Raw genomic sequence first — 27,334 nt, forward strand, 5'->3', positions numbered from 1 at the left:
GGATATAATCCCTGGGCATCTAGCTCTCAGGTCTGTGCTCTCTGCTACATTTGCTGACTCTATGTCTGATTGATCCAGATCCCAAACTGATAACAATGTGCCTAGCATAACCTCTGACACACAGTAATTATGCAATAAATATTTGGTAAATGATGGATGTATATGTGAGCAGTTCTATTCATATACTTGGATGAAAGAAAAGAAAATCCATGTGTTTTGAGATAAAATTGGAGGTATTTTATTTTTTTATTTTATTTTTCCAAATGTTTATTTAAATTATAGTTTGTTAACATGCAGTGCAATATTGGCTCAGGAGTAGAATTCAGTGGTTTATCACTTACACACAACACCCAGTGTTCATCATAACAAGTGCCCTCCTTAATACCCATCACCCATCTAGCCCATCCCCCACCCACCTCCCTCCATCAACCCTCAGTTTGTTCTCTATTATAAAGACTCTCTTATGGTTTGTTTCCCTCTATCTTTTTTCCCCCATCCCATAGGTTCATCTGTTTTGTTTCTTAAATTCCATATATGAGTGAAATCATATGGTATTTGTCTTCCTCTGACTAACTTATTTCTCTTAGCATAATACACTCTAGCTAAATTGCAGCTAATTTTTTTAAAGATTTTATTTATTTGACAGAGAGAGACACAGTGAGAGAGGGAACACAAGCAGGGGGAGTGGGAGAGGGAGAAGCATGCTTCCCGCTGAGTAGGGAGCCCGATGTGGGGCTTGATCCCAGGACCCTAGGATCATGACCCTAGCTGAAGGCAGACGCTTAACGACTGAGCCACCCAGGCACCCCTAAATTGGAGCTACTTTAATGTGTCAAAATTCTCCAGATTCTTTGGTAAGTGGCACGAAAGTTTTCCTCACCATCTCAATAGAAGATTCTTTGTGTGTTATTGCCATCAAATTAGGACTGGTTTCCTCAATTCCTGACATTCAAAAAATAAAGGAATTATTTTTAGGTTTATTTTTTTGCTTTTCTGTGTGGCTGTATTATAATTTTGTCTCTTTGCTCATTGTGTATTTGTTGTATTTTAACTGCATTAGGTATTAAATGGCTACTGTGAAGTAACATATAAAATGGACACTTTTATGGGTAAAAGTATTTGACATCGAAAACAATTAACTGATTTATGGACTACCTTTTGAAACACAATCAGGTCTTAAATTGTAATTGATTTGGAGACACTTAGAATAATCCAAAATCTGATCAACTAAGTTATAAGCAAGCTGTGGATTTATCTTCCTTGCCCTATGTTTTCCTCTTTAGTGAGATTAAACTGTAGATAGATCAAAGGAAATCTGGTTAAAGAAGTACTGGTATGTACTTCTGGTAGGAATGATTATGATGGTGTATATAGGGCAGCATAATGAGGCCACCAAGTCTCTCTTTTTATAGAACAACAAATGAACAGGGAAATAGAAGACTGCTCATATTAACTCCACCTAGCTTGTGTGTTTAAGAGAGATAGATAGAAAATACTTCCTTAGAGAGATTTGCTGCTAATGTGTTTAGAAGCTCATTAGGGTAAATATTCATACAGGATCTTTTGTAGGTAGGGCTGGTTGGAGTGGTTGAAAGAAGCAGATTCTCATGTATTTGGATTTGTGGAGGGCAGCTAATATTGTTGGGGACAAGCCAGGGCCATCTTGATGAGTAGAATATACAAATTAGAATGTTATCCAAACACTGACTTCTCAATATCTAGTAAGTCCTGAAAAATGATGTTCATAGAATGCAAACAGGTATAACCAAGAGTAAATGGCATACTGTATGCATATAGTAGATTAGATCTTATTCTAAAATTGTGTGTCCCTTGTCTTTTTTCCAGATATGGATCAACTCATAAACAACTTGGAAGTCCAACTTAATTCAGAAGGTGGCTTAATGCATGTCTTCAAACAGGTCAGTTATCAGGAAAATGAGACACTAATATTGAGCTATAATAGTGCTGAGTACCTGGTAATCATTATAGAGCTAAAGCTCTTTTTTTTTTTTTCTCTAACAATGTTGGGAACTGAAAAGGGGTGAGGGAAGGAAGGTTTCTAGGAAGTACTTGAAAGCCTGGGTTTCAAGTCTGAATACTGGAATAGATCTGGCCTAAAAGAAATATAACCTCTGGGGTCAAGGCTATAGGGGCAAGTTAGACACTTGGTAGGCAATAGCAGTCATTTACCTAACACTGTTCCACATTTCAGACACTTTGAAGATTAAATACATTGTCTTATTTAATCTTCATAATAACTCTGTTGGATACTGTATTTAGGTTCTCCAAAGAAACAGAATCAACAGAATGTGTATGTCTCAATCTCTCCCTCTCTCTCCCCCATCTACATATATGTATATATACGTATGTATATACACACACACACACTATCTCTATATCTATAGATATAGATAACAATGTATGTATCACATATATACATATATATTTATATATAAAATAAAATATATCTATCTACCTAGCTATTGAGAGGGAGAGAGAGATTTTAAGGAATTGGCTAACATGACTATAGAATTCTGATGATTCTAAAATTTAATAGGGGTAGGCTGGCAGATTGGATAGCCAGGGAAGAGTTGCAGTTCCAACAGCAGTTGGGTGAAAGAGTTCTTTCCTGCTTGGAGGAGTTTAGTCTTTGTCTATTAAGGTCTTCAAGTGATTGAATGAGGCCAACCCACATTATGGAGGGTAATCTGCTTTACTCAAAGTCCAGTAATTTAAATATTAATTTCACCCAAAAACATCTTCACAGAAACATTCAGAATAATGTTTGACCAAATATCTGAGCACTGTGATCCACCCAAACTGACAAAAAATTTATCATCACAGATAGGTATTATTAATATTCCCATCTTACAGATAAGAAAATTGTAACTTTGGGAACACCCCAGAACAAGGATTTTTATTTTTTTAAAAAGGCAAGCAGTCTGTGTTAGACGTGGAAGTCCCATTTTGCTCAGGTTTAAGTTTTAAAGTCATTCCATGAGTAAAACCCAATACAGTCAAAATTACCCTTGAAAATCCCTTAAATTGTCTATAAACTTGAGTATGCAGTTTTGTGTATCCAGTAACTATCTGTTTCTCTTTTTTAAAATATTTTATTTATTTGAGAGAGAGAGCACAAGCAGGGGGAGGGGCAGAGGGAGAGAGAAAAGCAGACTCCCCACTGAACCTGACCCCAGGACCCTGGAATCATGACCTGAGCTGAAAGCAGATGCTTAACCAACTGAGCCACCCAGGCGCCCTTTGTTTCTTTATTTAAGTCACCAGATTAAGTATCTGGCTTACATTTAAGAGTCATATTTTACTCATTAAATGTTTTGCCTTTGGTGTACAATTGCCTTTAAGGTACATGCACATAGGGGTGATTTTCCTTTGTACTGTGTTAATACCAAACCCAATTCAATATTTAATTTACCTTACTTGTAGCTGTTGCCATTTAGGGACTATTAGCACAACACTTGCTAATTATTTTATTTTATTATTTAATTGTTTTATTGTTGCAGAACATCTGCTGGTTTCTGGTGCTAAGTCATAATTAATACTAAAAAGAAGCCAAGTATAAGTGTTAGACAAAAATCTGTTGGACATGTAATAAAAAATACTCAGTGAAATGTTGTCAAGCATGCATAGATACCTTATTTTGAAATCTCAGTACACTTAAGTACAATTCCAAAATTATTTTTCAATGCATTGTTTAAGTATACTAAGTTTCCAGAATTTGAAGGCACTTTGAAATTGGTTCAGTATATAGAAAATTCTGGATAATAGATAATCTAAAAACTTTTTTGTTTCTTGACTTCTCCAAGATATCATGTTTTTAGTAAAGCTAGGGTGCTTGTGGTTACATGGCCACAGAACACTGGCCATGTCCCACGGAACAAAGGCTCAGAACTTGTGTTCTATAAAAATCCCATGTTGGCAATATTCTAGTGGGCAGAAGCCTACTGGTTTGGCTCATTATATGATTTTTTTATGTCATGAGATAGGATTAGTGGGGGGCTGTCTAGTTCAGTACACATATGCTGCTCAACCTTCTTTGAATTCTTATATCACCATATACAATATAATGAATATACTTGGTTGTCACTGCCCTTTGTTTTTTGTTTCTGATTATTTCGTAGAAGTTGGACAAAGTGTATGAGCAACTTTAGGGCTCATATTGTAGCATACATGTCTCCCCCGCTCCAATTTATTATTGTTAACATTTTACACATATTCTCACATACTTGCATGTATTTACACACTCTCTCTCTACCCTTTCCAACTCCCTGTGTCTCTTTCTCTCATTTTTTGCCTTTGAAAGTAATTTGCATCGAGAAACTTCACCCATAAATAATTCAGCATGCATCAACTACAAATGACACTCTCATACATAAGTACATCAATAATATTACACCCAAGTAATTAACAATTGTTAACAGTATTATTTAATTGGGTCATATATTTCTAAAAGGTTCTCAGTGACACCTTTTCTCATACCATTCTTTCTGCCTGGAATGTCCCTCAATCAGCCTGTCTAATTTACCAAATCCCAACTTTTCTTAGGGCCCAAATTTCAATTCCATCTCTTCCATAAAACTTGCACTGATAATTATTCTTACTAATCTTAGTGCAGTTGATTTCCTGGAATGCTAAATTATCTGTACCATTTACTTATGTGGCTCTGCTTATTACTTGTTCTCTAGTCGTCAACTAATTTATGTAACTATCTCTTGTTTTTACACTTGATATTTTTTGTCTCTGAAACTTTAATTATTGTGTACCACTTACACAATTTTTGACACATCCTTATTATGCTTACTTTTAGAAGATTAGTGCAGCTAAAAATAAATAAATAAATAAATACCTATATTCTGGGTTTGATGTGGGGTATTGGTTTCCTGGGGTTGCTGCAACAAATTACCACCAGTTGGGTGGCTTAGAACAAGATAAATGTATTCTCTCATGGCTCTAGAGTCCAGAAGTCCAAAATTGTGTTATCACCATGATCCTTTCCAAGGTTTTAGGGGAGAAACTGTTTCTTGCCTCTTCCATCTTCTGGTGGATGCTGGTGTTCCTTGGCTTGTGGACTCAGCACTCCAGTATCTACCTGCATCTTCACATCGCTTTCTTCTCTGTGTCTCTGTGTGTGTCTCTGCTCTGTGTACCTGTTTAAGGACACTTGTAATTGAATTTAGGGCCCTCCCAAATAACCCAGGATAATCTCCTCAAGATCCTTAGTTTAATTATATCTGCAAAGACTATTTCCAAATAAAGTAATATTCATGGCTTCTGGAGATTAGGATGTGGACATATATTTTGGGAGAACATCATCCAGCCCACTACAGTGTGTTATACATATATTTCTAATATATAGTAAATAATACAGCACCCCAAAACAATCTTAGATGCTTTGAGAAAGAAAAAGTTCTTCACCATATTATAGTTTACATTTTTCATAGTTTCATGCTAGGTAATAATTTTTCCATATTTTCATGCTAGGTACTAATCAAATACTTAATGAATCAATATATGCATACACATATATACATGCATACATACAACATACATATATACATGTCTAACATTATTTTGCCTGGACGCAGCTGACACTATACTCGATGCTATATCCCAAGCCTTTAAGATTGCCTAGTTCATTAGTTTTTACAAATTGATGAATTCTTTTATCTCATAGTGCTACATTTCCGGATGCTATTGAGATGGTGGTGATGTAAAATTTGAAATCCCTCTAAGTTTATTTTGGCTTTACTTTTTTTCTATTATGTTATATTAATCACCGTACATTACATCATTAGTTTTTGATGTTGTGTTCCATGATTCATTGTTTGCGTATAACACCCAGTGCTCCATGCAGTACGTGCCCTCTTTAATAATAACACTCAACTCCAATCACCTCTCCTTTCTCTGAATACATGAACACCTGATGTTCCTATTGGAGAAGGATTGGAGTTTCAGAAAGTTAAACTGACTTTTTGACTTAAACAATGAATGTGCACATATGTATCTTGATGTACATATTTGTGCACCCAGTCATGAAAATGATTAGTTTAAACCTAGAGCAAAGCTAGAAGGGACTTGAGTACAAGAGCAGCTTTCCTCTTTCTGTTTAGGAGACTGGACTTTATCTTACTACCATAAAAATACTCTTTCCTCTCTTTTCCTCCTCTTGTGCTGACTGGAGTATTTTGTTCTTTCATTTTATTTCTAGTCTTGCCTTCCCACTTTCAAGCTCTAAATCAGAGCTATTTTATTTTTTTATATTTAAATGTGTGAATGTATGACAGTAAATTACATCTTAAGAAAACTGTTCCAAAATAGAAAAGAACGTAGCATACAACTATTCAGCATTCTTTTTTTTTTTTTTAAGATTTTATTTATTTATTCGTGAGAGACACAGAGAGAGAGAGCGAGAGAGAGGCAGAGGGAGAAGCAGGCTCCCAAGGAGCAGGGAGCCCAATGCGGGACTCGATCCCAGGACTCTGGGATCATGACCTGAGCCAAAGGCAGACGCTTAACCATCTGAGCCACCCAGGCGCCCACTACTCAGCATTCTTACACCCAGTATTCTTTTTTTTCCCCCAAGTGTCCACTGACCAGTGGATGAATAAAGAAGAGGTAATACACATATATACAATGAAATAATACTCAGCCATAAAAAGAATGAAAGCTTACCATTTGCAATGATGTGGATGGAGCTAGAAAAGTATGCTAAGTGAAATAAGTCAGTCAGAGAAAGAAAATAGCATATGATTTCAGTCATATGTGGAATTTAAGAAACAAAAAAAAAATGATCGTAGGGGGGAAAAAAGAGAGAGGCAAACCAAGAAACAGACTCTTAATTAGAAAACAAACTAAATGTAACCAGAGGATAGATGTGTGTGTGTGGGGGGGATTTATTTAACAAATAGGTGATGGGGATTAAGGAGTGCACTTGTTTTGGTGATCACAGCTTTGTAATATAGATTGAAATCAAGCAATGTGATGCCCCCAGCTTTTTCTTTTTCAACATTTCCTTGGTGATTCGGGGTCTTTTCTGGTTCCATACAAATTTTAGAATTGTTTGTTCCAGCATTTTGAAAAATGCTATTGGTATTTTGATTGGGATGGCGTTGAAAGTATAGATTGCTCTGGGCAGCATAGACATTTTAACAATGTTTATTCTTCCTATCCATGAACATGGAAAGTTTTTTCCATTTTTTGTGGCTTCTTCAATTTCTTTCATAAGTGTTCTGTAGTTTCTAGAGTATAGATCCTTTACCTCTTTGTTTAGGTTTATTCCAAGGTATCTTATGTTTTCTGGTGCTGTTGTAAATGGAATCGATTCCCTAATTTCTCTTTCTACGGTTACATTGTTAGTGTATAGGAAAGCAACTGATTTCTGTGCATTGATCAGCAAGACAGCATGGGACTGGCACAAAAACAAACACATAGATCAGTGGAACAGGATAGAGACCCCAGATATGGACCTTCAACTCTATGGTCAAATAATCTTTGACAAAGCATGAAAAATTATCCAATGGAAAATAAGACAGTCTCTTCAATAAATGGTGCTGGGAAAATTGGACAGCTATATACAGAAGAATGAAACTCCACCATTCTCTTACACCATACACGAAGATAAACTCTAAATGGTTGAAAGACCTCAATGTGAGACATGAATCAATCAAAATCCTGGAAAACAAAGGCAGTAAACTTTTGACATTGGCCACAGCAGCTTCTATCAAGACACATCTCCAAAGGCAAGGGAAACAAAAGCAAAAATGAACTTTTGGGACTTCAAGATAAAAAGCTTGTGCACCAAAGGAAACAGTCAACAAAACTACAAGGCAACCCGCAGAATGGGAGAAGATATTTGCAAATGACACTACAGACAAAGGGCTGGTATCCAAAATCTATAAAGAACTTCTCAAACTCAACACCCAAAAACCAAATAGTCAAGTCAAGAAATAGGCAGAAGACATGAACAGACACTTCTCAAAAGAAGACATATGAATGGCTAACAGACACATGAAAAAATGTTCGTCATCTTTAGCCATCAGGGAAATTCAAATCAAAACCACATTGATATTCCACCTTACACCAGTTAGAATGGCAAAAACTGACAAGGCAAGAAACAACAAATGTTGGAGAAGTTGTGGAGAAAGGGGAACCGTCTTACACTGTTGGTAGGAATGCAAGTTGGTACAGCCACTTTGGAAAACAGTGTGGAGGTTCCTCAAAAAGTTAAAAATAGAGCTACCCTATGACCCAGCAATTGCACTACTGGTTATTTACCCCTAAGATACAGATGTAGTGAAAAGAAGGGCCATATGGACCCCAATGTTCATAGCAGCAATGTCCACAATAGCCACACTGTGGAAGAAGCAGAGATGCCTTTCAACAGATGAATGGATAAAGAAGATGTGATATGTACATATAATGGAATATTATGCAACCATCAAAAAATGAAATCTTACCATTTACAATGACGTGGATGGAACTAGAGGGTATTACGGTAAGTGAAATAAGTCAATCAGAGAAAGATAAGTATTGTGTGATCTCACTGATATGAGGATTTTGAGAAACAAGACAGAGGATCATAGGGGAAGGGAGGGAAAAATGAAACAAGATGAAACCAGAAAGGGAGACAAACCATAAGAGACTCTTAATCTCAGGAAGCAAACTGAGGGTTGCTGGAGTGGAGGGGTGTGGGAGGGATGGGGCGGCTGGGCGATGGACATTGGCGAGGGTATGTACTATGGTGAGTGCTGTGAATTGTGTAAGACTGATGAGTCACCGACCTGTATTCCTGAAATAAATAATATATTATGTTAATAAAAAAATTTTTAAAAAGATGTGGTCCATATATACAATGCGATATGACTCAGCTATCAGAAAGAATGAATACCCAACATTTGCATCAACATGGATGAAACTGGAGATTATGCCGAGTGAAATAAGCAGAGAAAGACAATTATCATATGGTTTCAGTTATTTGTGTAACATAAGGAACAGCATGGAGGACATTAGGAGAAGGAATGGAAAAATGAAGGGGGGAAATCGGAAGGGGAGACAAACCATGTGAGACTCTAGACTCTGAGAATCAAACTGAGGGTTTTAGAGGGGAGGGGAGGGGGGAGATGGGTTAGCGCAATGATGGGTATTAAGGAGGGCATGTATTACATGGAGCACTTGGTGTTATATGCAAACAATGAATCATGGAACACTACATCAAAAACTAATGATGTATTATATGATGACTAACATAACAATAAAAAAGCTATTAAAAAAAGAGTGTACTTGTTGTGAGTGCACTGGGTGTTGTATGGAAGTGTTGAATCACTAACTTCTACACCTGTAACTAATATAATACTGTATTTTAACTGGAATTTAAATAAAAACTTGGAAAAATTAGAATAAAAAAATAAATCAGAGCTATTTTAGACAGTTGATTCCCCTGACCCTCGACCTCCCAAGGCATTCTATCTATCTTCATCAAATGCTCAAGTGCTTAAATATTTTGAATTGACCACTCTTTTTCTAGATTTCATTCTAGAATTGGGGGTCCTATGTGCCTTTATCCATCATCTTTGATGATATATCAAAAAATAACTCTTTTTTGTCAACTCAAATTGACTTAAAATTTGATTAGGATTCTGGACATTTGAGAAGGACTTTGGAAATAAAAAAAATTCCTCTTTGAACTACTCCCATACATGTCTGTGTTTTTTTCATACCCAGCCTTCTTCATAGACTCAGAAATCTGAGAAAGCTGCAGCCTGAAGTTCTAAAAAAGCAAATGCATAAAGTAGCTATTCTCTTTCTTTGAAAAGTGATAATGACTAACTACAGAACCCTTAAAACCTGAAGCCATCACACGATGTTGAAGATGAAAAGAGGTTATTTAAAGAGAAAAATCTGATGCAACAGCTTTAAATTAATACTTAGATGAACTATTAAAACTGTGGTAATTATATTCAATATGTGGAATGGGAAGCCATCTTGAGTCATCTCAGTGAGAATTTTTAAAAATCAAAACCCTGGGCTGAAAACTCACTCCCTACATTATGTCTCTTCAGAATCCTTGAGTATAGTATGTCATGTACAAGGAGAAGGTAAAGCAGATAGTGTTTGGGGTTTTTTGTTTAACAATAGGTGTATTTATATTCAAAATATGGAAGAAATCAGACTGTATATTAGAAATATTATTAAAATTATTTGACCATATGGAAAAGAGAATTCTCAGTGCACACAAAAATTATTCACTATAGTAACATGTAGATATGAAATGCTTGTCGTATTATGTCTTTGTGCTACAAAGAAGAAACAGTAAGTTCAACCTTCAGAGCTGCTTTGGAGCATAGACTTTTCTTGAGGAAGCTTCCTTGCATAATATAGCATTCACAAATCAGAAAATCCTTGTCACAGACTGGATTCACTTAGGCATAACAGGTACACTTGAAAGTGATATATACAGAAGGAAATATGTGATGATACATTGTGAAGAATTGCTGTTAAAACAGGAAAACACAGGGGTGCCTGGGTGGCCTAGACCATTTTTAAAATGTCATTTTCAACTCCTGAAGTCTTTTATCTCTTTGAAAAGTGTATGACTCTTGATTTCAGCTCAGGTCATGATCTCAAGGTCTTGGAATCAAGCCACATGTTGGGCTGTGTTTTCAGCGCAGTGTCCGTCTACTTGTCCCTCTCCCTCTGCTCCTCCCCTGCTCACACACTCCCTCTCTCAAATAAATAAACAAAATCTTTTTTTATTTTTTAAAGATTTTATTTATTTAATTGACAGAGAGAGAGAGAGAGACAGCGAGAGAGGGAACACAAGTAGAGGGAATGGGAGAGGGAGAAGCAGGCTTCCCGCAGAGCAGGGAGCCCTATGCGGGGCTCGATCCCAGGATCCTGGGATCATGACCTGAGCCGAAGGCAGTCGCTTAACCAACTGAGCCACCCAGGCACCCCAATAAACAAAATCTTTTTAAAAAAAATAAAACAGGAAAACCCAAACAACTGTCCTTCCAACATTACAAAGTCTTATAATGATGGCAGAAGAAGAGTAATGATTGAAGCCCTGTTATGGACGGGGTTTTGTTAAGAATTGCTAGACCACAGGGCAGCCTTGGTCTACAGAAGCACAACTCATGATGGGTGCTGAAACAAGGCCTTACAATATCTTATCTCATCAATTAGAATAGTATTTATGATATGAAAGCAACCTAAGTATCCACTGATAGATTAAAGGATAAGGAAAATGTGGTACACACACACACACACACACACACACACACACACACACAAACACACACACGGAATATTATGCAGCCACAAAAAGGGATGAAATATTGTCATTTTCAACCACATGCGTGAACCTAGAGGGTATTATGCCAAGTGTAATAAGTCAGATTGAGAAAGACAAATACTTTATTTCACTCATGGTGGAATCTAAAAAAAAATACTGAATAAACAAACAAATAAAAAGCAGAATCAGATCTATAAATACAGAGAACAAACTGACGGTTGCCAGAGGGCTGAGGGGATGGGCAAAATTGATGAAGAAGAGTGGGAGATATTTATGAAATAAATAAGTCACAGGAATAAAAGGCACAATATAGGGAATATAGTCAATGATACCGTGATAGTGTTGTATGCTGTCAGATCATAGGTACACTTGTGCTGAGCATAGCATAATATATAAAGTTGTTGAATCATTATGTTGTACACTTGAAACTAATGTACTGTTGTATGTTGACTATACTCAAAAACACTTTAAAAAAAAGAATAGTCTATATGTTCTTCAGTTTCTATACTCTTATTGGTCAGGTTCCAATATGGATTTTCCTGAATAATGTGTTTTTCAGTAAAATAAATAACATGGATTGAGTAACAGCTGTCCCACTCTTCCTTAGAGATTCCTGGGATTCTGCCTTTTAATCTGGGAATATATATATCCATTTTTTTTCCATTAATCAGTTGATTGACATTTGGGCTCTTTCCATAGTTTGGCTATTATAATGCTGCTATAAACATCAGGGTGTATATGTACCTTCAAATCAGTATTTTTGTACAGAGTATAAGGAAATTTTTAAGTTCAATAGAGCCATTCTTGACAACTTCCCTCCCTTTTCCCCTACCTCCCAATAGAATTCTACTGACTTCCTTACCTGGATGAAATGAATCCACCCATGAGGGATAGATCACATTAGAAGTATGTGAAACACTGAATACAGAAAATGAACTGATGGTTGCCAGAGGGAGGGGCTGGGGGAATGGGCAAAATGGATGAAGGGGAGTGGGAGATACAGGCTTCTGGTTATAAAATGAATAAGTCATGGGATTAAAGTGTATAGCATAGGGAATATAGTCAATGATACTGTAATAGTATTATATGGTGACAGATGATAGCCACACTTGTGCTGAGCATAGGATAGTTTAGAGAAATGTTGAATCACTATGTTGTACACCAGAAACTAATGTAACATAGTGTGACAACTACACTGAAATAAAAATAAATTTAAAAGTATGTGTAACAGTGGGGGAAATCACAGAAGTTAGGCTTATAGGGGCAGATTGAAACAATATTTGGACCACAGACAAGGCCTGAGTTGGGTTCTAAGTTTATAAACCAAGAAACCAAGAGTGACATAGCATAGTAGAGGGAGAACAGTAGATTCTGTAGATAAAGTATGCATATTTCTTGACACTTTTACTCACTCTGAGCATGTTCAGAGGGTTTTTTGAAAAAATGCAGGGGTGCCTGGAAGGCGCAGTCAGTTAAGCATGTGACTTGATTTTGGCTCCGGTTGTAATTTCATGATCCTGGGATCGAGCCCCATGTCTGGCTCCGTGCTTAGCACAGAATCTGTTTAAGATTCTCTCTCCTTCTCCCTCTACCTCTAAAATAAACAAATAAAATCTTGAAGGAAAAAAGAAAAAAGGCAAATGAAGAAGACACTGCCTTTTCTTGCCCCTCTTCATTTTCTGAGTTCAGGCATTTACTAACTCTCACCTAAAATTTTAAAAATCATAACGGGGGTGCCTGGGTTACTCAGTTAAGCCTCTGATTCTTGATGTCAGCTCAGGTCTTGATCTCAGGGTTGTGAGTTCAAGCCCTGAGTTGGGCTCCACGCTGAGTGTGGAGCATACATACATACATACCTACCTACCTACATACATACATACATATAATGGCAATGTTTTATCAAACCCTTTTTAAAAGATATGCTATTTATTTATTCATTTTAACATAGTGTTTTATTAGTTTCAGTATAATATACAATATAGTGATTCAATAATTCCTTACAACACCCTGTGCTCATCATGACAAGTGCACTCCTTAATCCCCATCACTTATTTAACCCATCCCACACCTCCATCCCCTCTTGTAACCATAAGTTTGTTCTCTATAATTAAAGAATCTGTTTCTTGATATGGCTGTCTCTCTCTTTTTTCCCATTGCTTGTTTTGTTTCTTAAGTTCCATGTATCAGTGAAATCATATGGTATTTGTATTTCTCTGACCAACTTACTTTGATTAGCATTATATTCTCTAGCTCCATTCATGTCGATACAAATGGCAAGATTTCATTCTTTATAATGGCTGAATAATATTCTATTCTATATATATATTCCACCTCTTCTTTATCCATTCATCAATCAGTGGACAGTTGGGCTGCTTCCATAATTTGGCTATTGTAAATAATACTGCTGTAAACATCAGTATCCCTTTGAATTGATATTTTTGTATTCCTTGGGTAAATACCCTGTACTGTGATTGCTGGATAATAGGGTAGTGCTATTTTTAACTACTTTAGTAACCACCATACTGTTTTCCACAGTGGCTGCACCAGCTTGCAGTCCCATCAACAGTGCACAAGTGTTCCTTCTGCACCCTCACCAAAACCTGTTGATTCTTGTCTTGTTGATTTTAGCCATTCTGACAGGTGTGAGATAATAGCTCATTGCAGTTCTGATTTGCATTTCCCTAATGATAAGTAATGAAGAACATCTTTTCATGTGTCTGTTGGCCATTTGGATGCCTTTCTTCTTTGGAGAAATGTCTGTTCATGCCTTTTGCCCAGTTTTCAATTGGATTATTTGTTCTTTGGGTGTTGAGTTTTATAAGTTTTTATATATTTTTTATATTAATTCTTTATTGGATAGGTCATTTACAAATATCTTCTCACATTACTTAGGTTGCCTTTTAGTTTTGTTGTTTGGTTGCTTTGCTGTACAGAAGCTTTAATTTTGATGTCCCCAAAGCTTATTTTTTGCTTTTGTTTCCCTTGCTTCAAGAGACATATCTAGAAAGAAGTTGCTATGGCTGATGTCCAGGAGGTTACTACCTGTGTTCTCTCAGATTTGGATGGTTTCCTATCTCACACTTTGGTCTTTCATCCATTTTGAAACTATTTTTATGTATGGTGTAAAATAATGGTCGAGCTTCATTCTTTTGCATGTTGCTGTCCAGATTTCTCAACAGCATTTGTTGAAGAGACTTTTTCCCATTGGATGTTCTTTCCTGTTTTGTCAAAGATTAATTGACCATATAGCTGTGGGGTCATTTCTGGGTTGTCTATTCTGTTCTATTGATCTGTGTGCCTATTTTTTGTGCCACTACTATACTGTTTTGATTACTACAGCTTTGTAATATAACTTGAAGTCTAGAATTGTGATGCCTCCACCTTTGCTTTTCTTTTACAGGATTGCTTTGGCTATTCAGTGTATTTTGTGGTTCCATACAAATTTTAGGAATGTTTACCTCTGGAAAATGCTGTTGGTATTTTGATAGAGATTGCATTAAATGTGTAGATAGCTTTGGTTACTATAGACATTTAAATAATATTTGTTCTTAAAATCCATGTGCATGAAATGTCTTTCATTTATTTGTGTAGTCCAATTTATTCCATAAATGTTCTATGAGTTTCAGACTACAGGTCTTTCATCTCTTTGGCTTGGTTTGTTCATAGTTATCTTGATGTTTTTGGTGCAGCTGTAAATGGGATAGATACCTTGATTTCTTTTTCTGCTGCATCGTTATTGGTGTATGGAAATCAACAGATTCCCGTGAGTTTACTGAATTCATTCATCAGTTCTAGCAGTTTTTTGGTGGAGTCTTTCAGATTTTCTATATATAGAATATAGAATCATGTCATTTGCAAATAGTGAAAGTTTTACTTTTTCCTTACTGATTTGGATGCCTTTTATTTATTTGTGTTGTCTGCTGTCACTAAGACGTCCAGTACTATGCTGAATAATAATAGTGAAAGTGGACAACCCTGTCTTGTTCCTGACCTGGGGGAAAATCTCTGTTTTTCCCCATTGAGGATGATGTTTGCCGTGGGTTATTCATATATGGCCTTTATTATATTGAGGTATGTTCCCTTTAAACCTTAGCTGAGGGTTGTTACCATGAATGGATGTTGTACTTTGTCAGATGCTTTTTCTGCATTCATTGACAGGATCATATGCTTCTTCTCCTTTCTCTTATTTATGTGATTTATCACACTGATTCATTAACAAATACTGAAATATACTTGCAACCCAGGAAAAAATCCCACATGATTGTGGGGAATGACTTTTTAAAAATGTATTGTTAAATTTGGTTTGCTAGTGTTGTATTGAGGATTTTTGCATCTATTTTCATCGGGGATATTGCCCTGTAATTCTCTCTCTCTCTCTCTATTTTTTTTTTTTTTTTGGTGGTGGCTTTATCTGATTTTCCTATCAGGGAAATGCTGGCCTCATAGAATGAATTTGGAAGTTTTCCATCCTTTTCTATTTTTTTGGAGTAGCTTGGGAAGAATATGTATTGACTTTTTTTAGTTATTGTGGTATCTTATTTTTTATTTTTTGAAACTCTATAATTTAAATTCTAGATAGTTAACATGTAGTGTAATAGTTGTTTCAGGAGTAGATTTTAGTGATTCATCACACCCAGTGCTCATCAAAAGTGCCCTCCTTAAAACCCATCACCCATTTAGCTACTCCCCCACCCATCTACCCTCCATCAACCCTCAGTTTGTTCTCTGTAGTTAAGAGTCTCTTTTGGTTTGCCTCCTTCTCTCTTTTTATTTTTCATTCCCCAGTGTTCATCTGTTTTGTTTCTTAAAGTCCACATATCAGGGAAACCATATAGTATTTGTTTTTCTCTGGTAGATTTATTTCACTTAGCACAATACACTCTAGCTGCAACCACATCATTGCAAAAGGCAAGATTTCATTCTTTTTTAAATTTTTTTAAATTTTATTATGTTATATTAGTCACCATACAATACATCATTAGTTCTAGATGTGGTGATCAGGATCCATTGTTTTCATATAACACCCAGTGCTCCGTGTGGTACGTGCCCCCCTTAATAACCATCACCGGGCTAAAACATCCCCCCTCGCCCCTCCCCTCTAAAACCCCGTTTGTTTCTCAGAGTTCATAGTCTCTCATGGTTCATCTCTCCCTGCGATTCCCCCCTCCCTTCATTTTTCCCTTCCTTCTCCTAATGTCCTCCATGCTATTGCTTATGTTCCACAGATAAGTGAAACCATATGATAATTGACTTTCCCTGCTTGACTTATTTCACTTAGCATAATCTCCTCCAGTCCCAACCATGTTGATGTAAAAGCTGGGTATTCATCCTTTCCGATGGCTGAGTAATATTCCACTGTATATACGGACCACATCTTCTTTATCCATTCATCTGTGGGAGGGCATCTTGGCTCTTTCCACAGTTTAGCTATTGCGGACATTGCTACTATGAACATTGGGGTGCATATTGGCCCTTCTTTTCACTATATCTCTGTCTTTGGGGTAAATACCCAGGAGTGCAATTCCTGGGTCATAGGGTAGCTCTATTTTTAACTTTTTGAGGAACCTCCACACTGTTTTCCAAAGTGGCTGTACAAACTTGCATTCCCACCAACAGTGTAAGAGGGTTCCCCTTTCTCCACAAACTCTCCAACATTTGTTGTTTCTTTCCGTGTCCATTTTTGCCATTCTAACTGGTGTAAGGTGGTATCTCAATGGGGTTTTGATTTGAATTTCCCTGATGGCTAATGATGATGAACATTTTTTCATGTGTCTCTTAGCCATTTGTATGTCTTCTTCAGAGAAGTGTCTTTTCATGTCTTCTGCCCATTTTTTAACTTGATTATTTGTTTTTTGGGTGTTGAGTTTTACAAGTTCTTTATATATCTTCGATACCAGCCCTTTATCTATATTGTCATTTGCAAGTATTTTCTCCCATTCTTTGGGTTGCCTCTTTGTTTTGTTGACTGTTTTCTTTGCTGTGCAGAAGCTTTTTATCCTCATGAAGCCCCAAAAGTTCATTTTTGCCTTTGTTTCACTAGCTTTTGGAGATGTGTCTTGAAAGAAGTTGCTGTGGCCGATGTCAAAGAGAGCTCTGTTCTCCTCTAGGATTTTGATAGATTCCTGTCTCACATTGAGGTCTTTCATCCATTTTGAGTTTATCTTTGTGTATAGTGTTAGAGAATTGTCGAGTTTCATTCTTCTGTATGTGGCTCTCCAATTTTCCCAGCACCATTTATTGAAGAGACTGTCTTTTTTCCATTGCATGTTTTTTCCTGCTTTGTTGAAGATTATTTGACCATAGAGTTGAGTGAGGGTCCATATCTGGGTTCTCTGTTCTGTTCCATTGGTCTATATGTCTGTTTTTGTGCCAGTACCATGATCTCTTGGTGATCACAGCTTTGTAATATAGCTTGAAATTGGGCAACATGATACCCCCAGCTTTGTTTTTCTTTTTCAACATTTCCTTGGCAATTCGGGGTCTTTTCTTTTTTTCTTTTTTTTTTTAAAGACTTTATTTATTTATTTGAGAGAGCGAGAATGAGAGAGAAAGAGAGCACATGAGAGGGGGAGGGTCAGAGGGAGAAGCAGACTCCCCGCTGAGTAGGGAGCCCAATGCGGGACTCGATCCCGGGACTCCAGGATCATGACCTGAGCCGAAGGCAGTCGCTTAACAAACTGAGCCACCCAGGCGCCCTCAGGGTCTTTTCTGATTCCATACAAATTTTAGGATTGTTTGTTCCAACACTTTGAAAAATGTCATTGGAATTTTGATTGGGATGGCACTGAAGGTCTAGATTGCTCTGGGTAGCATAGACATTTTAACAATGTTTATTCTTAATGTATAAGAAAGCAACTGATTTCTGTGCATTGATTTTGTATCCTGCCACATTACTGAATTGCTGTATGACTTCTAGTAATTTGGGGGTGGAATCTTTTGGGTTTTCGACATAAAGTATCATGTCTGCAAAAAGAGAGAGTTTGACTTCTTCTTTGCCAATTTGAATACCTCAGCCATCAGAAAGGATGACTACCCAACTTTTACATCAACATGGATGGGACTGGAGGAGATTATGCTAAGTGAAACAAGTCAAGCAGAGAAAGTCAATTATCATATGGTTTCACTTATTTGTGGAACATAAGGAATAGCATGGAGGACACTAGGAGAAGGAAGGGAAAAATGTGTGTGGGGGGAATTGGAGGGAGAGATGAACCATGAGAGAATATGAACTCTGAGAAACAAACAGGGTTTTAGAGGGAAGGGGGGAGAGGATATTGGTTAGCCCTGTGATGGGTATTAAGGAGGACACGTACTGCATGGAGCACTGGGTGTTATACAAAAACAATGGATCCTGGATCAGCACATCAAAAACAAATGATGTATTGTATGGTGACTAACATAATATAATAACATTAAAAAAAAACAATGTTTATTCTTCCAATCCATGAGCATGGAATATTTTCCATCTTTTTGTGTCTTCTTCAATTTCTTTCATGAGTGTTCTGTAGCTCCTAGAGTATAGATCCTTTACCTCTTTGGTTAGGTTTATTCCGAAGTATCTTAGGGTTTTTGGTGCTATTGTAAATGGAATCGTCTCTCTAATTTCTCTTTCTACAGTTGCATTGTTACCGTATAAGAAAGTAACTGATTTTTGTGCATTGATTTTTTTATCCTGCCACATTACTGAATTGCTGGATGAGTTCTAGTAGTTTGGGGGTGGAGTCTTTTGGATTTTCCACATAAAGTATCATGTCATCTGCAAAAAAAGAGAGTTTGAATTTTTCTTTGCCAATTTGAATACCTTTATTTCTTTTGTTGTCTGATTGCTGTTGCCAGGACTTCTAGTACCATGCTGAACAATAGTGGTGAGAGTGGGCATCCTTGACGTGTTCCTGATCTTAAGGGAAAGGCTCTCAGCTTTTCCCCATTGAGGATGATATTCACTGTGGCTTTTTCATAGATGGATTTTATGAACTTGCGGAATGTTCCCTCTATCCCTATACTCTGAAGAGTTTTAATCAGGAAAGGATGCTGTATATCATCAAATGCTTTTTCTGCGTCAATTGAGAAGACCTTATGATTCTTTTCCCTCCTCTTATTAATGTGTTCTATCATATTGATTGATTTGCGAATGCTGAACCCCCCTTGAATCCCAAAGATAAATCCCACTTGGTCGTGGTGGATGATCCTTTTAATCTATTGTTGGGTCCTATTAGGATTTTGTTGAAGATTTTGGAATCCATATTCATCAGGGATATTGGTCTGAAATTCTCCTTCAAGATGGGGCCTTTGCCTGCTGTGGGGATTAAGGTAATGATGGCCTCATAGAATGAGTTTCGAAGTTTTACTTCAGTTTCTATATTTTGAAACAGCTTTATTATTTCTTCTTTAAATGTTTGGTAGAATTCCCCCAGGGAATCCATCAGGCCTTTTACTCTTGTTTTTTGGGAGGTTTTTGATCGCTGCTTCAATCTCGTTACTGTTTATTGCCCTATTCACGTTGTCAATTTCTACCTGTTTCAGTCTTGGCAGCTTAGAGGTTTCCAGGAAGGCCTCCATTTCATCCAGATTGCTCAGTTTCTTGGCATATAGTTGTTGATAATAATTTCTAATAATTGTTTCTATTTCCTTGGTTTTAGTCAGGATCTCTCCCCTTTCATTCATCATTTTATTAATTTGGGTCCTTTCTCTTTTCTTTTGGATAAGTCTGGCCAGTGGTTTGTCGATATTATTAATTCTTTCAAAGAAGCAAGTTTTAGGTTCGTTGATCTGATCTACTATGTTTCTGATTTCTAATTCATTGATCTCTGCTCTAATCTCAATTATTTGTCTTCTAATGTGTGGCTGAGACATCCTTTGTTGCTTTTTCTCTAGTTCTTTAAGGTGTAGAGTTAGTTGGTGAATTCGGGATTTTTCAATTTTTTTGAATGAGGCTTGGATGACTATATATTTCCCCCTTGGGACCACCTTTGCAGTATCCCATAGGTTTTGGACTGATGTGTTTTCGTTCTCATTGGTTTCCATGAATTGTTTAAGTTCTTCTTTGATTTACTGGTTGACCCAAACATTCTTGAGCAGAGTGTCTTTAGCTACCAAGTGTTTGAATTTCTGCCAAAATTTTTCTTGTTATTGAGTTCCAGTTTTAAAGCATTGTGGTCTGAGATTATGCAGGGAATAATCTCAGTCCTTTGGTATCCGTTGATACCTGATTTGTGACCCAGTGTGTGGTCTATTCTGGGGAAACTTCCGTGTACAGTCAAGAAGAATGAGTATTCTGTTCTTTTAGGGTGGAATGTTCTGTATATATCTATGAGGTCCATATGGTCCAGGTTGTTATTCAAAGCTCTTGTTTCTTTGTTGATTTTCTGCTTCGATGATCTGTCCATTGCTGAGAATGGAGTACTGAGGTCTCCTACAATTAACGTATTGTTATCAATATGACTCTTTATTTTGGTGAACAGTTGGCTTATATAGATGGCTGCTCCCATGTTGGGAGCATAGATATTTACAATTGTTAGATCTTCTTGTTGGATAGACCCTTTAAGAATGATATAGTGTCCTTCTGTGTCTCTAACTACAGACTTTACTTTAAAATTTCATTTTTCTGTTATAAGAATTGCTACCCCAGCTTTCCTTTGACGTCCGATGGCATGGAAGATGGATCTGTATCCCTTCACTTTCAGTCTGGATGTATCTTTAGATTCAAAATGAGTCTCTTATAGATAGCATATGGATGGGTCCTGTCTTTTTATCCAATCTCCAACCCTGTGCTGTTTATGGGAGCATATCGGCCATTCACGTTGAGAGTGGTTATTGAAAGATATGAATTAATTGTCATCCTCTTGCCTGTGAACACGTTATTTTCACAGATTGTCCCTGTAAATTTCTGTTGTATATCACTCTTGGGGTCTTTCTCCTTTTATGGAACCCCCCTTAATATTTCTTGCAGGGTCGGCTTAGTGGTCACATATTCTTTCAGTTTCTGCTGGTCTTGGAAGCTCTGCATCTCTCCATCCATTCTAAATGACAGGCTTGCTGGATAAAGTATTCTTGGCTGCATATTCTTCTTCTTTGGTACCCTGAATATGTCTTGCCAGGCCTTTCTGGCTTTCCAGGTCTCTGTGGATAGGTCTGACGTTATTCTGATGTATCTCCCTCTGTAGGTAAGGAATCTCTTCCCCCTAAGTTCTCTTCATCTATTTTTATGTTAATCACCATACATTACATCATTCGTTTTTGATGTAGTGTTCCATGATTCATTGTTTGTGCATAACACCCAGTGCTCCTGGCAGAACATGCCCTCTTTAATACCCATCACCAGACTAAACCATCCCCCACCACCTCCCCTCTAGAACCCAAAGTTTGTTTCTCAGAGTCCATCATCTTTCATGGTTCATCTCCCCCTCCGATTTACTCTCCTTCATTCTTCCCCTCCAGCTATCTTCTTCTTTTTTTCTTAACATATACTGCATTATTTGTTTCAGAGGTACAGATCAGTGATTCAAGAGTCTTGCACAATTCACAGCATATACCCTCCCCAATGTCTATCACCCAGCCACCTCATCCCTCCCACCACCCCACCACTCCAGCAACCCTCAGTTGGTTTCCTGAGATTAAGAATTCCTCATATCAGTGAGGTCATATGATACATATCTTTCTCTGATTGACTTCTTTCACTCAGCATAACACCCTCCAGTTCCATCCACATGGTTGCAAAGATCTCATTCCTTTTGATGGTTGCATAATATTCCATTGTGTATATATACCACATCTTCTTTATCCATTCATCTGTCTATGGACATCTTGACTCTTTACAAAGCTTGGCTATTGTGGACAATGCTGCTATAAACATTGGGGTGCACGTACCCCTTCGGATCCCTACATTTGTATCTTTGGGGTAAATACCCAGTAGCGCAATTACTGGATCGTATGGTACCTCTATTTTCAACTGTTTGAGGAACCTCCATACTGTTTTCCAAAGTGGTTGCACCAAATTGTATTCCCACCAACAGTGTAGGAGGGTTCCCCTTTCTCCACATCCCCGCCAACATCTGTTGTTTCCTGACTTGTTAATTTTAGCCATTCTGACTGATGTGAGGTGGTATCTCATTGAGGTTTTGATTTGGATTTCCCTGATGCCGAGCGATGTTGAGCACTTTTTCATGTGTCTGTTGGACATTTGGATGTCTTCTTTGGAAAAATGTCTGTTCATGTCTTCTGCCCATTTCTTGATTGGATCATTTGTTCTTTGGGTGTTGAGTTCGATAAGTTCTTTATACATTTTGGATACTAGCCCTTTATCTGATATGTCATTTGCAAATATTTTCTCCAATTCTGTCAGTTGTCTTTTGGTTTTGTAGACTGGTTCTTTTGCTGTGCAAAAGCGTTTTATCTTGATGAAATCCCAATAGTTCATTTTTGCCCTTGCTTCCCTTGCCTTTGGCAATGTTTCTAGGAAGAAGTTGCTGTGGCTGAGGTTGAAGAGGTTGCTGCCTGTGTTCCCCTTTAGGATTTTGATGGAATCTTGTCTCAGATTTAGGTCTTTCAACTATTTGGAGTCCATTTTCGTGTGTGGAGTAAGGAAATGGTCCAGTTTCATTCTTCTGCATGTGGCTGTCCAATTTTCCCAACACCATTTGTTGAAGAGACTGTCTTTTTTCCATTGGACATTCTTTCCTGCTTTGTCAAAGATTAGTTGACCATAGAGTTGACAGTCCATGTCTGGGCTCTCTTTTCTGTTCCGTTGATCTATGTGTCTGTTTTTGTGCCAGTACTATACTGTCTTGATGATGACAGCTTTGTAATAGAGCTGGAAGTCCGGAATTTTGATGCCGCTGGCTTTGCTTTTCTTTTTCAACATTCCTCTGGCTATTCGGGGTCTCTTATGGTTCCATACACATTTTAGGATTATTTGTTCCATTTCTTTGAAAAAAGTGGATGGTATTTTGATGGGGATTGCATTGAATGTGTAGATTGCTCTAGGTAGCATTGACATCTTCACAATGTTTGTTCTTCCAATCCATGAGCATGGAACGTTTTCCATTTCTTTGTGTCTTCCTCAATTTCTTTCATGAGTATCTTATAGTTTTCTGAGTACAGATCCTTTGCCTCTTTGGTTAAATTTATTCCTAGGTATCTTATGGTTTTGGGTGCAATTGTAAATGGAATCGACTCCTTAAATTTTCTCTCTTCTGTCTTGTTGTTGGTGTATAGGAATGCCACTGATTTCTGTGCATTGATTTTATAGCCTGCCACTTGACTGAATTCCTGTATGAGTTCTAGCAGCTTTGGGGTGGAGTCTTTTGGGTTTTCCACATAAAGTATCATATCATCTGCAAAGAGTGAGAGTGTGACTTCTTCTTTGCCAATTTGGATGCTTCTGATTTCTTTTTGTTGTCTGATTGCTGTGGCTAGGACTTCTAATACTATGTTGAATAGCAGTGGTGATAGCGGACATCCCTGCCGCATTCCTGACCTTAGGGGGAAAGCTCTCAGATTTTCCCCATTGAGAATGATATTCACTGTAGGCTTTTCATAGATGGCTTTTATGATATTGAGGTATGTACCCTCTATCCCTATACTCTGAAGAGTTTTGATCAAGAAAAGATGCTGTACTTTGTCAAATGCTTTCTTTTTGCATCTATTGAGAGGATCATATGATTCTTGTTCTTTCTTTTGTTAATATATGGTATCACGTTGATTGATTTGCAGATGTTGAACCAACCTTGCAGCCCAGGGATAAATCCCACTTGGTCATGGTGAATAACCCTTTTAATGTACTGTTGGATCCTATTGGCTAGTATTTTGGTGAGAATTTTCGCATCCATGTTCATCAAGGATATTGGTCTGTAATTCTCCTTTTTGATGGGGTCTTTGTCTGGTTTTGGGATCAAGGTAATGCTGGCCTCATAAAATGAGTTTGGAAGTTATCCTTCCATTTCTATTTTTTGGAACAGTTTCAGGAGAATAGGTATTAATTCTTCTTGTAATGTTTAGTAGAATTCCCCTGGGAAGCCATCTGGCCCTGGGCTTTTGTTTGTTGGGAGATTTTTGGTGGCTGCTTCAATTTCCTTAGTGGTTATAGGTCTGTTCATGTTTCTAGTTCTTCCTGGTTCAATTTTGGTAGTTGATACATCTTTAGGAGTGCATCCATTTCTTCCAGGTTATCTATTTTGCTGACATATAGATCTCATAATATGTTCTTATAATTGTTTGTATTTCTTTGGTGTTGGTTGTGATCCCTCCTCTTTCATTCATGATTTTGTTGGTTTGGGTCATTTCTCTTTTCTTTTTGATAAGTCTGGCCAGGGGTTTATCAATCTTCTAAATTCTTTCAAAGAACCAGCTGCTAGTTTTGTTGATCTGTTCTACTGTTCTTTTGGTTTCTATTTCATTGATTTCTGCTCTGGTCTTTATTATTTCTGTTCTCCTGCTGGGTTTAGGCTTTATTTGCTGTTTTTTCTCCAGGTCCTTTAGGTGTAGGGTTAGGTTGTGAGAGACCTTTCTTGTTTCTTGAGAAAGGCTTGTATTGCTATAGACCTGTCTCTATGGACTGCCTTTGCAGTATCCCAAAGATTTTGAACAGTTGTGTTTTCATTTTCATTGGTTTCCATGAATTTTTTTAAATTCTTCTTTAATTTCCTGGTTGACCCATTCATTCTTTAGTAGGATGCTCTTCATCCTCCATATATTTGAGTTCGTTCCGAATTTCCTTTGTATTTGAGTTCTAGTTTCAAAGCACTGTGGTCTGAAAATATGCAGGGAATGATCCCAATCTTTTGGTACCGGTTGAGACCTGATTTGTGACCTAGGATGTGATCAATTCTGGAGAATGTTCCATGGGCACTAGAGAAGAATGTGTATTCTGTTGCTTTGGGATGGAATATTCTGGATATGTCTGTGAAGTCCATTTGGTCCAGTGTGTCATTTAAAGTCTTTATTTCCTTGTTGATCTTTTGCTTAGATGATCTGTCCATTTCAGTCGGGGAGTGTTAAAGTCCCCCACTATTATTGTATTGTTGTCAATGTGTTTGTTTGCTTTTGTTATTAATTGCCTTATATAATTGGCTGCTCCCATGTTAGGGGCATAGATATTTACAATTGTTAGATCTTCTTGTTCGATAGACCCTTTAAGTAGGATATAGTGTCCATCCTCATCTCTTATTACAGTCTTTGTTTTAAAAATCTAATTTGTCTGATATAAGGATTGCCACCCCAGCTTTCTTTTGGTGTCAATTAGCATGGTAAATGGTTTTCCACCCCCTCACTTTCAATCTGGGGGTTTCTTTGGGTCTAAAATGAGTCTCTTGCAGACAGCATATGGATGGGTCTTGTTTTTTAATCCAATCTGATATCCTTTGTCTTTTGATTGGAGCATTTAGCCCATTTACATTCAGGGTAACTATTGAAAGATATGAATTTAGTGCCATTTTATTGCCTGTAAGGTGACAGTATACAATATACTGTATATTGTCTGTATTCCTTTCTGGTCTATGCTGCTTTTAGGCTCTCTTTTTGCTTAGAGGACTCCTTTCAATATTTCTTGGAGGGCTGGTCTTGTGTTGCCAAATTCCTTTAGTTTTTGTTTGTCCTGGAAGCTTTTTATCTCTCCTTCAATTTTCAATGACAGCCTAAGTGGGTATAGTATTCTTGGCTGCAATTTTTTCTCGTTTAGTGCTCTGAATATATCATGCCAGTCCTTTCTGGCCTGCCAGGTCTCTTTGGATAGGTCTGTTGCCAGTCTAATGTTTCTACCATTATAGGTTACATATCTCTTCTCCTGAGCTTCTTTCAAGATTTTCTCTTTGGCTCTGAGAATTGTAAATTTTACTATTAGATGTTGGGGTGTTGACCCATTTTTATTGATTTTGAGAGGGGTTCTCTGTGCCCCCTGGATTTTGATGCCTGTTTCCTTCCCCACATTAGGGAAGTTCTCTTCTATAATTTGCTCCAATATACCTTCTGCCCTTCTCTCTCTTTCTTCTTCTTCTGGGATCCCAATTATTCTAATGTGGTTTTGGTTTATCATATCGCTTATCTCTCGAATTCTTCCCTCGTGATCCAGTAGTTGTTTTTCTTTTTCTCAGCTTCTTTATTTTCCATCATTTGGTCTTATATTTCGCTGATTCTCTCTTCTGCCTCATTTATCCTAGCAGTTAGTGCCCCCATTTTTGATTGCACCTCATTAATAGCCATTTTGATTTCGATTTGGTTAGATTTTAGTTCTTTTATTTCTCCAGAAGGGTGTCTCTAATAACTTCCATGCTTTTTTCAAGCCCAGCTACTATCTTTAAAATCATGATTCTGAGCTCTACGTTTGACATCGTACTAATGTCCGTATTGAGTAGGTCCCTGGCAGACGGTACTACCTCTTGTTCTTTTTGCTGAGGTGAGTTTTTTTGTCTTGTCATTTTGTCCAGAGGAGAATAGATGAATGAGAGAACAAAATGCTAACAGGTTAACAATGTCCTAAGCAAATATACTCTAAACAAATCAGAACAAACCTGAAACCAGAGGAAAAGAAAGGGAAAGAAAGAAAAAAGAAAGAGAAAAAATAAGAGATAAAAACAAACAAAAACAGAACAAAACAAAAAAAAACAGAATATGATCAAATATGATCAGGCTAGTGCATAGATCAGTGCCACACACTTGATTTGGGGTGTATTTTGGTCTGTTAGAAGAAAGTGCCTCCTAAAATTTTAAAGAAAGAAAGACTTATATATGTACAAAATAAGGGTTGATACAATGAAGGGATAGAAAATGACTGTAAAGATGAAAATTATAAAAGATTTTATAAAAGTATTTGATAAGATAAGAAGTTGTTTGAAAAAAGAAAGAAGAAGATGTAAAAAAAAAAGAAAAAAGATAGGGAGATAATGTGATCAGGCAGGAGACTAGAACAAAACCATACACTAGTGATTTAGGGTATATTTTGATCTGTTAGAATCAACTGTAGCTCAAAATTTTAAAGAGAGAACACCTTATATATATATATATGCCAAAAATAAGGGTCTCTACTATGAAGGG

At 37.2% G+C, this 27,334-nt stretch overlaps 1 protein-coding gene across 1 annotated transcript in view; it reads left to right on the forward strand.

Moving 5' to 3' along the window:
* The window catches only part of KLF8 (KLF transcription factor 8), a 139,467-nt gene that overhangs the window by 19,564 nt on the left and 92,569 nt on the right, over positions 1-27,334 (forward strand). The window contains 1 exon segment of the mRNA XM_073889254.1: positions 1,846-1,919. Coding sequence (XP_073745355.1) covers positions 1,846-1,919 — 74 coding nt within the window.

Source organism: Callorhinus ursinus, unplaced genomic scaffold, assembly GCF_003265705.2.
Source record: "Callorhinus ursinus isolate GAN/ISIS: 27379988/994484 unplaced genomic scaffold, GSC_fseal_2.0 scaffold104, whole genome shotgun sequence".
NCBI lineage: Eukaryota > Metazoa > Chordata > Mammalia > Carnivora > Otariidae > Callorhinus > Callorhinus ursinus.